Here is a 15,040-nt window from a genome sequence, read left to right on the forward strand (position 1 = left end):
CCATCGTAAAGAGTGAGCAGTGGTCAGCCTGTAACATAAGTGGCCAGCCTGTAACATAAGCGACCAGCCTGTAACATAAGCGACCAATCTGTAACATAAGCGACCAGCTTGTAACAAAAGCGGTGAGGTAAAATGCGGGTGCTGCGGGTTAAGGGAGAATAAACCGGCCAATAGGAATGCTTGTCTGATTTCAAGGTAACATTCAACGACTTCTGTTTTCAATCAACACACTTTTTTTTTTTCTTACCAACATGGAGCCGTTCATCACCAAAGGACAAGCATCGTGCATGGTATTAGGAGAAGCAGTTACCGAATCAAACAGGCTGAAATGCAAAGCCATTATTGAAGAGACTCCTTTCCAAGTGGTGTACACAATTGCTGAGGGCAAAATGAGACCTGTTGCCGTTGGGAAACAGGTTGTTGAACGCGATCCATTTACGTACCAAAAATATCCTGAAACGCCTCCATCCTCTCCAACGTTGTCTTCTATTGATATCGATGAAGTAGAGTTAATAGGCAGATTGCCCGAAATAAAAAGAATTTAAATTGATGTATTAGTTTCTCAACTTTTTTTTTTTTCGCTTTGTTTTCTTAGAAACGTCTGATTCGGATAATTCGATTGATTCCAGTAAGTTTTTTTTATTTTGGTCAGGGTGCGATAGACTAAAATTGAAATGTTTTATTCCATATATTAGGCATCAAGCTCACTAAGGATAGTGTTCTTGACTTCTTTGCTTGTATTGCCTCGAAGACAAAGCCGGTTGCCAATGAGGAGCAGTTTATTTACAGAAATTGGTCAATGGAAGAACTAGTTGACTTGCTCAATGGATATCTGACAAACGTCGAAAGCAACAAATTAAAAACAAAAGTTGCCGACTGGTTAGCAAAAGATGGCCGTTTTGGTCGTTCAACGATGTGTAGGGTTGGTGCCGCGACTGTCCGGATGAGAAGTTTATGGGTGCTCAAAGAGGAACATCGACGTAAGTGACCTGACTGTAATATTTATCTTTACGACAATAATCCCTATTTTTTTTTAGGCGATGCTTTGAACAAAGTCTTTAATACACTCTCCTACAGGAAAAAGGTGCGCGAGACAAGTGGTAACTGGCTTACAGTTGGGTACTGTCGCAAATCAAAATGCAACGTCTCACATGAACAACGAGTAAAACTGATCCAACGCATGGTGGAAATCCTGAAAGTGAAATGTCTTTGTGAAAAGGTGTATGTATCCCCCATTTGCTCTGCCAGCTCACTCTTGCTTGAGCGTGATTTCAGCAACAACACTGCAACTGTGATGGACAAAATTAAGTACAAAGATGGTCATTTTCAAGGTAAATCATCAAAAGACAGGGTGCTGCCTTCATATCTCATAAAAAATTCCTAGACTTTGTCATGCTTGCCTAGTCGTCAAGTGGGAATATCAGATTAGTCATCCTTGATTATGCTGGACTCACAACCAACCCCGAGGATCTTCTAAAGCTCATCAGGTATACATCAATTATCTTTCATTTGATATTCAGAGGAGTATTGACTTTTTTTCATGGTGTGTGTGTGCATAGAAAGCTCAAATCAGTCAAAGAAATTGTCATTTATAAAGGCTACAAATTTGAAATCCTATCGAGACAGCAGTTATTACAGGGTGAAGTTGCAAAGAAGTTTGATTGTCGAACACCACCTGTCAAAAGGTCCACTTTATAATTCCATATTTTCCCCTCCCGTATTCCCTACCATATTCTCACCTATGTTTTCTCCCATATTTCCTCTCAACTTCTTCTATATTCATGTGCATCAGAAATAAATGATGAGTCATGTTGAGATTGGCCACCCTCTAATACCTAATTCCCCAAATCACGACTATTTTTGTGCCAAGACTTTCTTGAAAGAGTGATAGGTCAACCGCTTATGTTACAGGCTGGTCGCTTATGTTACAGACTGGTCGCTTATGTTACAGGCTGGCCACTTATGTTACAGGCTGACCACTGCTCACTCTTTACGATGGAAAATGCTTATAAAAAAAAAAAAAAACGAGAGTTTGCGCCTGTTGACGGGAGTTTGCGACTGTTCATGGGAGGATCAAACTTGGTTTTTTTTTTTTTTTACTCGATGGAACGGTGAAACTTTCACAGCCGTTCCTTGTTAAGACACCTTCTAAAGCATTTTGCCGAATGAGAAACAAAGCCTTTGAAATCGCTAAAATGTAGACTGTCACACGCTTCACTAATCCTAGTCATTAACGATTCTTTTTCAAGGAACTTGTTCCGTTTAACTTTACTCTTAACAACTGACCAGAATTGCTCAATTGGATTCAGTTCAGGAGAATATGGAGGAAGATAGACATATCGATATCCTCGAGAGTGAATGTACTTTCCAATATCTGTTGAGCTATGAATAGGGGCATTATCCATGACGAGATAATGACCCTTCATTTCTGGATACTTGTCCATTTCGTCAAGAGTCGCTTTTAAAAAGCTTAGATAATGCCCTGTCACTGTTCCTATACTATAACGGTTAGTGTCATGTCCAAGCTTTCTCTTTTTGATACGTTTTGGAACTCTCAGACTAACATTAATTAAGCCGGTAGCAGATATTGCACCTAAAATCGATGTTGAATTCGCTTTAGTTGTTGGCACTGTTACTATTGCAGGAGTTCCCTTCCTTGACCAAGCCATGCCTCGTTTCAAATTGATATGAAAGGCTGATTCATCAAGAAAGACGCAGTTTGTTGTGAAGTCCAAGTCAGTTTGCTGCCACTTTTGCACCCAATCATACCTTTGCTGAATCTTTTCTTCGCTGTTTCTTTCGACAGGCTGGAATTGTGCTTGCTTAATGGATAGATTACATTGAGTTGTCATGAAGTTATAAACAGTACTACGTGAAACGGTGAGATCTGCAAAGTTCTGCAGTAAATATTCCATTATTTCAATTAAAACGGCAGAAGGATTCTCATCAATATATTCTAAAAGACATTGCTTATGCTCTTCCCTAAGAATACGATGTCGGCCTGATTTTTTCTTTTTTTCGAAAATGCTTTCAGGATCTTCGTAATAACGTTTAACCCATCTCTGGGCTGCACGAACATGAATACCTAACTGTCTCGCAGCGGCTGAAGCACTCGAGCATTTACTGAAAAATAAATGAAAAAAACGAGTTTTCTCGTCTTCAGAGTAAACTGTATAGCGTTGCTTACTGCATAACTCCATATCAACATCTTCACTGTTCTCCTCAACTGCAGTTGGATGCAGTTCAGGATTGGAAAGTGTTTCTGGAGGTTTATTCTTAAGGAATTGTGTACGAGAACTAAGGGTCTCGATAGCGAGCAACTCCTCGTCAACAACAAGATCCATGGGCTCAACTCCATGCTCATCTACAACATGTCCCTGCCCATCTTCGTACAAAAATTGCATACTCATTTCAAATGTCTGTAAAATAAATTGCAAAAAAGAAAAAGAAAAAGAATTAAAAGAATAAAGAGTTGTCACTAATTTATACCCAAATAAAATGCCAAGAATTTTATCAGGTAATGACTAAGCGACAAGTAAAAATAGACAAAATTCATCACGACTTCATTGCTGGATCAACCGACTTTGTTGTTGCACCCAATTTTTTTTTTTGCACGACATTAAACTCAAAATCAGCGACTTTACTTTCTGCAATGACTGTACATTCTTTATTAAATGAAATCTACCAAAACTAATCATTAACAGATTGCTCATTATACGAGTACTTGCAATTTCAAGATGGGTTAATGTAAATTCAGATAACCATTGTTATGAAGAACCAGATATTATTCAAATCCCACAATTGGATAATTAATGTTTTTATGCTTTTTTAAAAATTTTAATATTTTATTGAAAACGATATCAACGTAAAGGATAATTGAATAAATATTCTTTTTATTTATGCCAATATGATGTGATAGGACCCAGCCAAGGATATAATATATGCAACATGAAATAAAAAAGTGTATTGGAATAATTTAAAGACCTCCACCACTGCGACCAACATCTACAAGACCAAGACCATTGTTGATTTGTCTCCATTTCTTGTGAACTGATTCATCAAGGGTTTTATAATTCTTCATGTATTCGATGTGAGCTTCAGCAGGCTTAGCAGTTGAACGAACATAGGTAGCATAACCAGCAAATGATGTAACTGGAACGAGAACAATAGAAGCAGTACGAGGGATGGCAGCAATCATGATTATTATTTCTTTTTTTTTTTTTTCTGGTAAAATAGTAAAGAAGTAGGTGTATTTATATATAAACTTTTTTCAAGTTCCCCTTAATTTTTCTTTAAAGGGAAACTGGTATCTGCATATCACTTCCGCCAATGACGTATTCTTATCCAATCAGATGCATTTTATTTTCTAGTAAAGGATCGGGGAACTATAGAAAATCACGTTCAGTTTGCCCTTCATACCGAATTTAGTTCTCACGAGTACTACACAATCAACTTTATAATGTCTATTCTATCAAAATAGAGCTATACATTATAAATAAGTAAAATAAAGTTAGATATGATATGAATCAGATGAATAAACAAAAGAACTATACCCATCAAGTGAAAGAGTGTTTGTATCAGTATGGCTGTGACAGTTTCTGTTCCTAAAAAAAAAAAGAAGCTTATCTTGATTTCCTATCACGACATAAAAGAGTATAGAACACTTCCTCCGACGATTAATTTAATCTTAATATGGTTAATAAATCAGAAAGTAGAATGAGCTCATCTAAGGGGACCCTTTAATTCTGATAGAAAAAAAAACAAGCTAATTTTTTCACTAAACCCTTCAAATGATAAACAGTGATATGGCTTAAATAGGCATCTTACAAGATTTCTTTCTTTATTCTACAAAGAATGGCTTACTATCAATACATTCTCATAATATATATTTCTTTTTCAGCAAAGAGCTTTGCAGTAATCATTAAGGCCACTTCTTGTATCTTAAAGTACATAAACTGACTGTATCCTATTCAAATTACATTCAAGCCCTTTTGCTGTTATTTTTCAAGTCATACGATTTTTTTTTTCTGTATTCATTTACGGATCAGTTTTGCACTAAATGTATTATGTTATCGATATGTGGGTAAACCAGATCAGCTTCTAACTTGCTTTTCCTACTCCCTCGTTTTTTTTTTTTTTTTTTTTTTTTTTTTTTTTTTTTTTTTTTTTTTTTTTCCCCCCTTGGTTTTCCCCAAAAAAAAAAAATTTTAAGGGGTTTCATTTGGGGTTCTCGGAAAAAAAAACCCAACAATTCGTTTTTTTTTTTTCCCAAAAAGAAAAAAAAATAGCAGGACATTGATGAACAAAATTATTTATTTGAAGGAATGATATGAACTCATAATTTATGGATTATCCTTTTGCTTGTTTCGGGAATATTGAGAAAAGAGAGGGAAAAGAATTGCAGAACGGATAATTATTTAGTCTTTTTTTTTTGTAGTTGGCTTTCATTCAAAGTATGAGAATTAATATCAGTAAAGGTTTTCTGTGCTATCTTTTAATTAAAGGTAATCATTCAAATGCTGCATATCAATCAACATAAGTAGATATGAAGATTGGGAATAAACTATTTTTGGTAACCTATTCGACAACTGTAGACAGAAAGTACAAGACATAAAGGAAGAAAACATAATCAAATGAGTAAGCTGCTCTCCAAAGATAAATGGTAGAAATGCAACATAAATCCAAATAGAAAAAGAAGAAAGTCATTTTTAGTTCAAGGGTTTACCAAAGCTGAATCATTGGTATTATCTAAATGTGATTACCAACAGCATCTTCTTCTTTCTCTTCCTGCTATATTATCATTTTAATTGCTCTAAAGGCCTTTGTAAAACATTCTAGTTCCTTTGTTTTGCTTCTGACTCGTTGCTAAATAGAAAACTAATTTATATCAACTTATGTGACTCAATAAAATATTCAACACTTGTATTTTAATCATCCAATCATTGCTATCCATTTTGAAATAAAAGCTTTGTTTGATCACTTGTCGTCGAAGTCATTAGCATGCCAAATAAAAGATTGTCTATTTTAATTATTACGTCCTTGAATTTTATTTTAAATGTAACGCGTCTTCATCATAAGCTTTATTAGGTAGTAATAATCTTTAAAAAATTCCAGGCGAACAATTTCACATAACCTCAATCTATTTTAGCTAAACTTTTTTTTTAAATATGAGCGATTTTGTTGAGCAGTAATCAATGTTACACTAATGGCATTTTTGGAAGCTGTTTCATCTTTCTGTCCTATTACACTTCTTCTCATGAAACACTCTATATAAAAAAATTCTACATCTATACTCTTAATTTATATGCGGATTAACCCATCTTTCATCCTTCCCTCGTTTAATTTTCATTATTTAAAGAAGATATGAGTTATCAAAAGCCATTTAGAACTGGTGTGGGCATGTTATGTAACGTTACACAAAGGTTGTCATGGGAAACAAAAATGAGTATGAAATCTATTCTTTGCCCTTTGCAAATTATTCATGCGTATGATTACATACAGATACACATTGTCCATAAATATAAATCGTAAATACAATCAAAGTAAATTTTTTATGGATGAAAATTTAAAGAATATAAGGGTCCAAAAGTGATGCAAGTGTATAAAACAGTGGCTCACAAAAATACAGAAAAGATTAGCATAGAGAATTGTAAGCAGATAGTGTCAATTGTTTTTTCTGGATTTGATTGATAATAAACTCGTCCAAGACAGGGGTCTGTTCAAAGAAGCTTCTCCAAGTTTTCCTTCACGAATTTCATTGCCTTGCCATCGTTGTTGAAAACTTGACAGTCTTTCCCAAGGGATTTGTCATGTAACAACCCGGTCCTACAGGCTGCAGTTCGGTAAAAACAGCCTTTAATCCTAAAAAAACATATGTACTTTGGTGAGGTTCTTATGAAGCGCCCAGAAGAGCTATATATTACCACAAATTTGGCCACCAACGACTTTTTCTCCTTTGATTTTTCAAAATCCAAATCGTGGAGCTTGACTATATGATTAAGAATTGTCTTTGCCTCAACATCAATGACTTTTTGTTTCCAAGAACTTCAATATGGTCGCTGTCATCAACTTCTTTCTAATTACAACATCAGTTCTACTGATGATGTATTAATTAAAGAGCACATTCCTTACCTGTATTTCATTGAAGCCGACTGCTTTTGACTCTCCATCTGAAATCACGTTAGTTATATTTCAGGGATATGGTTGAAACATTCCATTATAGCACCTCTCTGCTGCCAGAACTTTTCATTTTGCCCCGATTATACGCTCGCTTTAACCATCAAAGCTGGCGTCATTTTTGGGGTGCATCTTCTCCCCACCGTGCCCATACTTTTCTGTGGTATTTACGCTATCACAAACTTCCCTGCAACGATTTTCTTCATCGCATTATACCCTTAAGGTTTTCTGATCTTGTGTTTACTGCAGTGGTATTGATGCAGAAGAACAATTCATCTGGTCTTGTTCTCTCCGCAAAGAAACATGGTATACGATCACTAATAAATTTTTAATTGATCCCTCAACACCTGACTTTGCTACCATTGCTCATCCTATCTTGTCTGACCCTCGGTTATCTCCTTGCTCTCGTTCAAGTTTCTCAATATAGTTGCCTGTACTCTCCTGTCCTTCTGGATTTTTACTGGAAGTTTGTCTTTGATGATCAACAATACTGCCCACAAGAAGTGGTTGCAAGTGCTATCCGTCTTATTCACAAAATTAACTACGATATCAATAGTCGCCATATAAACATTCTGCAGCAGAGTGCCTTATCTCATTTAATATTATACGTACTTTCTTTATCATTTTTTTATAACTTATTAACCAAAAATGCATGTCTCTGTATAGAGCCTATGAAAACATCATTTACAAAGAAAAATGCAAATTTCTTTTTTAAATTTCGACCAGTATTCTCAATTGAGAGTTGAAGTACTGTAATATGTTTTTACTTCTTTTACATCTTATTTGATCGGGCTTGGGTAATTATGGTGTTTTGAAACGCCGTGTGCTCAATTAAGTCAGTAAATAAAATATCGAGTTTAAACGTAATACATTTTTAGGGTGTTTGAGTAAACAGGTATCTCAGGCACGTGATCTTTTTGCAACAAATGCTATGAAGTAGTCTAAATTTATCCTATTGATTTTGCTGGATTTTCAAGTGTCAAGTGGCTTAAGTTTATTTTTACAAACTAGGTTTACAGCAAATTAATTTTAGAGTAAACTATAATATTATGAACATAACGCCTACCATCAATATTAGCAACAAAATAAGTGAAGATAGTCCTACATTTCTATTAGCGAGGTAAGATTATTAAAATTACTAAAAAAGTAGATTGATATTTACCTTTTGGATTCCAAGTTTATTAATAGTAAAGCCATTCTTACTTCTAATGATTCTTCTAGCGAAGAAAAAAAATGCCTAGCAATAGTGTTTTACTTCAAAAACAGCCTGTCTTTTCATCACATTATCGTCGCTAAAAGCCAGTGTAATAAGGCTTATATTGGGTCAGAGAGAAGCGTCATAATCAGAACAACTCCGCATTTAAAACAATCTGAAACTTTCCTTATTAGGTGTGAATAAGTTACATCGAGGAGCTAACAGCAAATTAAGGTTTGGACTTTTCGCAATTATTTTAAAGCTACAAATTGATGACGAGAACACTGTAATATCGCAAGGGCAAAGAAATAAGCTTATATGGGCGGCATTACTTTGCACAGTATAAAGCCAGTATGTATTTTTAAAAGAAAAATTGGGTTTTCGTTACACGACTTATTCAAGAAAAAACGGGCTGAGTTCTCGTTTCACAACTCATGTAAAGACTACAGATGGGATTTGAAACCTTCATTTTTTTATTTAAAAATTTGTTAAAGTTAGTTATCTTTAATAAAAAATGTACAAAAATAACCCTTTTAATAAACATTTCTAGTTTTCACTCATCTTGTTAAAGAAATACCGATCAACACTTGTCTTCAAGCAGAGCTTTTGTTACACAAATCGTAATCCTTTTTTTTTTATGATGATGTTCAAAAATTATGTATTACATCAGCTAGGTAGTATGCAATAGTTATATTTATCTGTAAAAGCACTCGTCAGTTATATAGCAGAACCTTTGAAGTGGTTATGTTATTATTCAGGCTTGCTTTTCTTCTTCTTTTTTTTTGCATACATGAGCCAGAAGCTTATTTATCTTGCTGCAAGTGCTATGGTAAATTTATGCATACATACTGATTGGTAGTCGGAGATTACGAACGCGTTGTCCCTGAAGGACCTGCAAATCAGTATTAAAATTATCTATATCTTGCTGCAGTTTCATGAATAAAGCAAAGATCTAATTTTATTTGAAGAGGAATGACTTTATACGAAAGAGGCTGTAGTCATGCAAAATAAGTTAGATTGACATGTTTTAAATAAACTCTATGCGTGATACAAGAAACAAGGAAATATTTCTATATGCTTTGGTAAATAATCAAGAATAATTTTGATCGGCAAACATCAACTAAGCATAAATTTGAACTGTTTTCATGCTTTTATGTAATAGAACTGATTTGAAAAACCTCTAGAGTGCAAGTATATAAATAAAGAGTTTCAATGACTTGATTTTTTTTTTGTATGTGGCTCTAGCATCTTTAGATTTATTATGTAAATTTTTTACATGTGATTTAAATTTGAATGTTTAGATCAAACAGAAACAATCCTACTATCATAACAGGAAAGGTAATAGCTTACTTTAAATCTTGAACAAATATAAATAATACATTATTCTGTTAGTGAGTATTTGTTATTATATCACTTGAGCCATGAGCTAATAAATCAACGAGTCATGATCAGCATGCTCGGGAATAGGTTGTGTTTGTCAAGATTAAATCTCAGATAGGGTCATAAGGATTGAAGTATTCAAGAGTAGATAATAGTCTTCTTCAAGAAGCTACATTCCTTGTTTTCTTATTTTACTATAGTTGCTCTTATGTATACTATACTTAAGCATTAGTTAAAGTGTATTTGGTTTGTAATGCAAGTTTAATTTTTAATTTTACACTTTTACGTTGTACATGCTTGCAGTCAAGTCAAGCTGCATAATACAAGTGAATCATTCTCGGTAATACAGTTTCTCGAGTAAAATAAATGATATAGACACTCTACAAATCACAGTCAATCATTTCAAGGCAAACCATATAACAGATTATTTACCTTTCATGTCAAATATTAGATTCATTGAATCTTGACATAAGGCTTATATTTACGAAACATGTACAACATTGTAAGCATATTCTCTTCTTTTTGCGTGATTGTCTTTGTCATGATTATATCCAATAAAAATGTAGCAAAAAAAAAAAAAAAAAAAATTAAAAAGTGATTGCATCCTATCGATTTATTATTCAAGACCTGCTGATTACTACCATTTCTTATCAGTGAGGCTATATTAAATGTTGCTTTGATTTGTCACTTTGTAAAAATACGACGTTATTTTCTGAGAATAGTGTACATTTACCAGACATCATGCGTTCATTTGTAAAGTGTTTAGACATCCTCAAGGAGAGGAGACGTGTATCTACTTGATAATATAACTGGCTTTTAAATAATCAGTGTACAATCTCAAGTCGTCATTGCAGCATAAGACACACAAGAGAAAAAGATATTCACACGTCATTTGTTCCATGATTTTCAAAATAGTCCAAGATTAGCATTTGAGTAATTTAGTAATTTACTTTTTTTAAATGACTGAAATGAAACGTAATGAAATTCAGCATTCGCAATTACAAAAAAAAAAAAAAGCCTTCCACATTGCCTTTAAATACGTAACGCAATTTTTCAACAACTTACCCAAGTGCTTGCATGGAATAAAGAAAAGAAAAAGAAATTATTTTGGTGTGACGATCGAATGCATATAACAGAATTGACATTTTATTCATAAAAGTCCAGATATACAAGGGAGAATGGTATAAGAATGTACACAAACGCAAATTCTAGTTGCTAGTAAGCAAAGATCGACCCTGAGTGGAGACTTCACCGTCAGCTTCAATAGCCTCAACATGAGGACTAGCCAAGGACAAGGCACTTACAGATTCATCAGGAACCTTGACAGAGAATCCTTTGATAGCAGAGTTATATCTGTGAACAATCTCAGCACCAGAAGCTTTGGCATTTTCAATTTGTTGTTCGATAATTTCATCAGGAGTATCGTTCTTGAAGGTAACAATAAAAGTAGAGGCTTAAAGAAAGTAAGTTAACAAAGCTATTCATAGTTTCTTATAGTACTCACAAGACATTTTTGATAACGTTTGTATTTAAAATAAAAAAAAAAAAAAAAACAACAACAAAAAAAGAAGCCAGGTTTGCTTTTTATAAGTGTGAACTTGGCGCTCTTTTTGTAAGCCAGATGATCACATGAAAACAACAGCCAATCATTTTATTTTATAGCCGTAATCACTGCACAAAGTCAAGACGCGAAATTTGTTTATACTTTGCATAGTGCGAAGCTTTTTTTTTTTTTTTTTTGGTTTTTTCTTTATTTCTTCTCTTGCAAACGGGCTTCTTCCCACAAGGTATTTCCGTTACATGCACATACTATCTTGGTATTCTCAAATGCACCAGCACTGCGAGCAATAATACCACATAATAAACCATCACCACTGTGGCCATCCGTTGAAGAAGGAAGAAGATCATCTTCCTTTTCTGTTATCACAATACTTCTGCCAATAACATCCCATACTTTGATTCTGTCACTTTCGATTATAAGATCTCCCCAGCCATTTTCATCTACTTCAACATTTCCGAGGTCACCAAGGTGACCATGATGTAAATCGCCATGTGGTACATTGGTGGGATTGAAATGTTCCCCGGTGGACTTCCAACCATTGGAGATATCACCCGATTCATGTATATGAACACCATGTTTACCAGGAGAAAGCCCTTCAACAGTCAAATCAATCAAACATGTCTCTTCATCTACTTGAACAAATCTTGCTAAACCTGCTTTTCCTTTAGGTAAATTGGCTAGGGGATCTGCACCATAACAATCAAAGATACAAACTGCCGCACCAGAATGACCTTCACCATTAGCTACACCTTGACCTCTTACAACCACCGTACGTCCTGTATCTTTTAATACTCTTGAAACTACAGAAGGAGGTGCTAGAAACTTATTTTAGTTTTTTTTTTTTTTTTTTTGTACAGTGCATACCAGTTCCTTCAACCACTACTCTTTTCTCCGCAAGGTCAACGTCAAACGAACTTACACCTGATAAATAGTCAGACAGACCGTCAAAATTTTGTTTGCCTTTTCTCTTTTCTCTCCCTTTTGTGTACCTGCAGTATTTTCTAATGCTTTAGTAACACTTTTAACACAAGACTGATTGACATGTCAGTTGAAGGGTTTGCGATTTCTAAAATCTTTTAAATGTTTTTACCTCGCATGTCATTTCAACAGCGAATTCAGTCTATGGTATTTATTAGTTACCCAATACAATCTAAGATCAGTCTGACGCGCAACTCACTTTAAACAGCTTTTTTGACATTTTTTATGCTAATATAACAGAAACTCAAAGAAAGGTTGAAGTGCAAAAAAAAAAAAAAAGACATGAGCATTGCTTACAAATAACAAATTCAGTATCCGACTTGCACCATTCAAGAGAGACTTTAGTAAGCCAAAAGGATTGCTTTTATCAATAAACAAGTAGAAAAGCCTCTCATACGAGCTATAGGATACTCACCCACTGAATCTAATAGACATATTTCATATTGACTTTGATACTATTAAAAAAAAGTATATTGTGTCATCAAAGCTCAGAACCAATGTTTCATCGTCTACATAATACAGTAAAGGACGTGTGATTTGATGAACATACAAACTCCTATGGTCTACCTCTTGTTGTACCAACTCAAGTAGCTATCATTGCTTATTTGATCAGCAATTAGAAAACCTATGAGAATACCACACACCAAGCGCATTGACTTCTTTACGTCAAGCATAGCTCTTTCCTTGCATTTAATGCCTCATTGGGCTTAAAATGCATACAATCTGCAAAGAAAGAGGGAAAAGAGTGGTTCATAAAGGTTCTGATCCTATATTATTTTAGAAAACTACACTCTTAAACAACCATTTACCGTATTCTCCTTTTTGATATTTTCTGCCTTTTGTCAACGTTTGCGTAAACAGACAATCGAACCACAATAACAATTCTTTGTATACAGCTTTCATTTGATTAATTGTTTTTGGTTGTTGTTTTTATGTATAGCAATAAGAATGATATAAAAAACAGAATGAATCAATGAATTTATTTTCTAGAAAATGCTCAAAACGAATGGTCCCTTTTCTTTAATATCATGCTTTCTATATTCATCTCTATTAAAATAATAGTTTTTTTTTTTTATTGCTACACAACCTCTTTTATCCCAGCTACAACATACGATTAATAAACTATCATGTTTGAAGGAATCAGCTAGAGAATATTTCACTAGACAAAGATACATCTTTTGTTCTATTTCTCCTTTGCATTCTCTTTTATCATTTTTATTCAAAGTGATGTGACTCAAATAATTCACTGGTACAATTAAAGTTTTGGTCTGCTTCTGTCAATAAAATTAAAAATTAGGGTTTCTTTTTTTTTTTTTTTTTTTTTTTTTCACCAAAGAAATATGTCGACCCAAAGACCTTCTGATGCAGAATTAACACAAAAGGTAAAAGGAATATTGAACAAAAACAATCAGAAGTTTCTAATGCTGATTTTATTTTTAAAAGTATAACCAATTCAAAAGCGAGCTTCAACAAATTGCTCAAAAGATTGGTGAATTAGAATCTGAAGTTGAAGAACACAAGTAAAAAGTTTTTTTAATCCGTTTAATCTTTTTTACAAATCCAATTTTATTAGACTTGTGATTGATAGTATCTCACCACTTGAACCAGAACGTAAATGCTTTAGAATGGTTGGTGGTGTATTGGTTGAAAGAACAGTGAGAGAAGTATTACCTGCTTTAGAAACTAACTACAGTGGTGTATGTATCATAACCAAACTTGGGATTGTACTAAACACGTTTTTTAAATCTAGATTAAACAAGTGATTGAATCACTGTTGCAATCCTACAAACGCAAAGAAGAGGAATTTGTTGAATTTCAAAAGAAATATAAAATTCAAGTAGTATCAAAGCAATAATAAAAATGTATAGACACGCACTTGGTGTATACCTAAGTTGAATAATCCCCACAGATTTGAAACAGTACCACCAAACCTGTATGTGAATTATTTGTCGCAGTGATCTTGTAAATGAATATTTTTGATAATGTACGCGTAATATAATAAATGAGGCAAAATACGTTTGGAAAGCAAAAAGGAGAATTTGGATGTATATTCAATGTTTTCTATATAAAGTAGAAATGATAAATATTACGTGTAATACTAAGAGGAAACAAAGTAATAAATAGAAAAAAAGAGCACTTTGGGAGCAAACATCTTCAGAAAGCCTTATCATTAATCTCTGTGGATTACAATCTATTCTTGTTATGTGTTTACAAACCTTCGTTATCTTTGAATGTATGATACAAACCTTTTTTTTTCAAAGAAGGCAACAGTCAAGGATAAATAGCGAGGGAAAACATCCCTTTTTTGGTCTATTCATCGCGATACTATGTAATTTTATCCTTTTTCTTGATAGTTGATAGGGTACATTTTTATACATAATCAATGCTCATCTTTTTCACTCGAGGGTTTCTGATCAAAGCATTGCTTTTGTGGAGTGACAATTCTAAAGATAGTGTCACTGCTAAAATTAAAAAGAACCGGTCCATTCTTTACGACCCGAGTTGTCCAAAGAAAGAGACAATCTCTTGGATATTTCATTCACACAACTTGTCCGTAAAGAGTCAAAAGCCTTATTCAATTCTTAAATTAACTTTTGCCGTAGGCGGCGCTGAGTCTTCTCAGATGTTTGCAAACCGTCTCATGCATATTCCCAGTCATCAAGAAACTCTTTTGGTACAACCAGTTGCTATCGTTTTTATTTTTATTGCACATACTTTTGTAATAAGCCTTTTGCTTTTGTGATGATCCT

The 15,040-nt window shown here is 33.9% G+C and overlaps 6 protein-coding genes across 6 annotated transcripts; 2 read left to right on the top strand and 4 right to left on the bottom strand.

Moving 5' to 3' along the window:
• Positions 1-389: 389 nt before the first annotated feature.
• Positions 390-1,404, top strand: RO3G_16854 (uncharacterized protein; the record flags this gene model as incomplete). Its single annotated transcript, XM_067671438.1, has 5 exons — positions 390-503; positions 559-628; positions 696-980; positions 1,038-1,331; positions 1,385-1,404. 5 exons carry the CDS (start codon positions 390-392, stop codon positions 1,402-1,404), a joined length of 783 nt encoding a protein of 260 aa, XP_067527539.1.
• Positions 1,405-2,120: 716 nt separating this feature from the next.
• RO3G_16855 (uncharacterized protein) lies at positions 2,121-3,410 on the bottom strand (the record flags this gene model as incomplete). The annotated part of the gene is made up of 1 exon (XM_067671439.1): positions 2,121-3,410. The coding sequence occupies one exon, from the start codon at positions 3,408-3,410 to the stop codon at positions 2,121-2,123; it is 1,290 nt and encodes a 429-aa protein (XP_067527540.1).
• Positions 3,411-3,976: 566 nt separating this feature from the next.
• Positions 3,977-4,198, bottom strand: RO3G_16856 (uncharacterized protein; the record flags this gene model as incomplete). Its single annotated transcript, XM_067671440.1, has 1 exon — positions 3,977-4,198. The coding sequence occupies one exon, from the start codon at positions 4,196-4,198 to the stop codon at positions 3,977-3,979; it is 222 nt and encodes a 73-aa protein (XP_067527541.1).
• A 6,761-nt stretch (positions 4,199-10,959) lies between these two features.
• On the bottom strand, positions 10,960-11,262 carry RO3G_16857 (uncharacterized protein; the record flags this gene model as incomplete). Its single annotated transcript, XM_067671441.1, has 2 exons — positions 10,960-11,204; positions 11,256-11,262. 2 exons carry the CDS (start codon positions 11,260-11,262, stop codon positions 10,960-10,962), a joined length of 252 nt encoding a protein of 83 aa, XP_067527542.1.
• A 239-nt stretch (positions 11,263-11,501) lies between these two features.
• RO3G_16858 (uncharacterized protein) lies at positions 11,502-12,510 on the bottom strand (the record flags this gene model as incomplete). Its single annotated transcript, XM_067671442.1, has 4 exons — positions 11,502-12,127; positions 12,302-12,344; positions 12,403-12,432; positions 12,490-12,510. The coding sequence occupies 4 exons, from the start codon at positions 12,508-12,510 to the stop codon at positions 11,502-11,504; spliced, it is 720 nt and encodes a 239-aa protein (XP_067527543.1).
• Positions 12,511-13,630: 1,120 nt separating this feature from the next.
• RO3G_16859 (uncharacterized protein) lies at positions 13,631-14,145 on the top strand (the record flags this gene model as incomplete). The annotated part of the gene is made up of 4 exons (XM_067671443.1): positions 13,631-13,672; positions 13,734-13,810; positions 13,864-13,987; positions 14,041-14,145. The coding sequence occupies 4 exons, from the start codon at positions 13,631-13,633 to the stop codon at positions 14,143-14,145; spliced, it is 348 nt and encodes a 115-aa protein (XP_067527544.1).
• Between the last annotated feature and the right edge of the window lie 895 nt (positions 14,146-15,040).

This window comes from Rhizopus delemar, genomic scaffold (genome assembly GCF_000149305.1).
Source record: "Rhizopus delemar RA 99-880 supercont3.23 genomic scaffold, whole genome shotgun sequence".
NCBI lineage: Eukaryota > Fungi > Mucoromycota > Mucoromycetes > Mucorales > Rhizopodaceae > Rhizopus > Rhizopus delemar.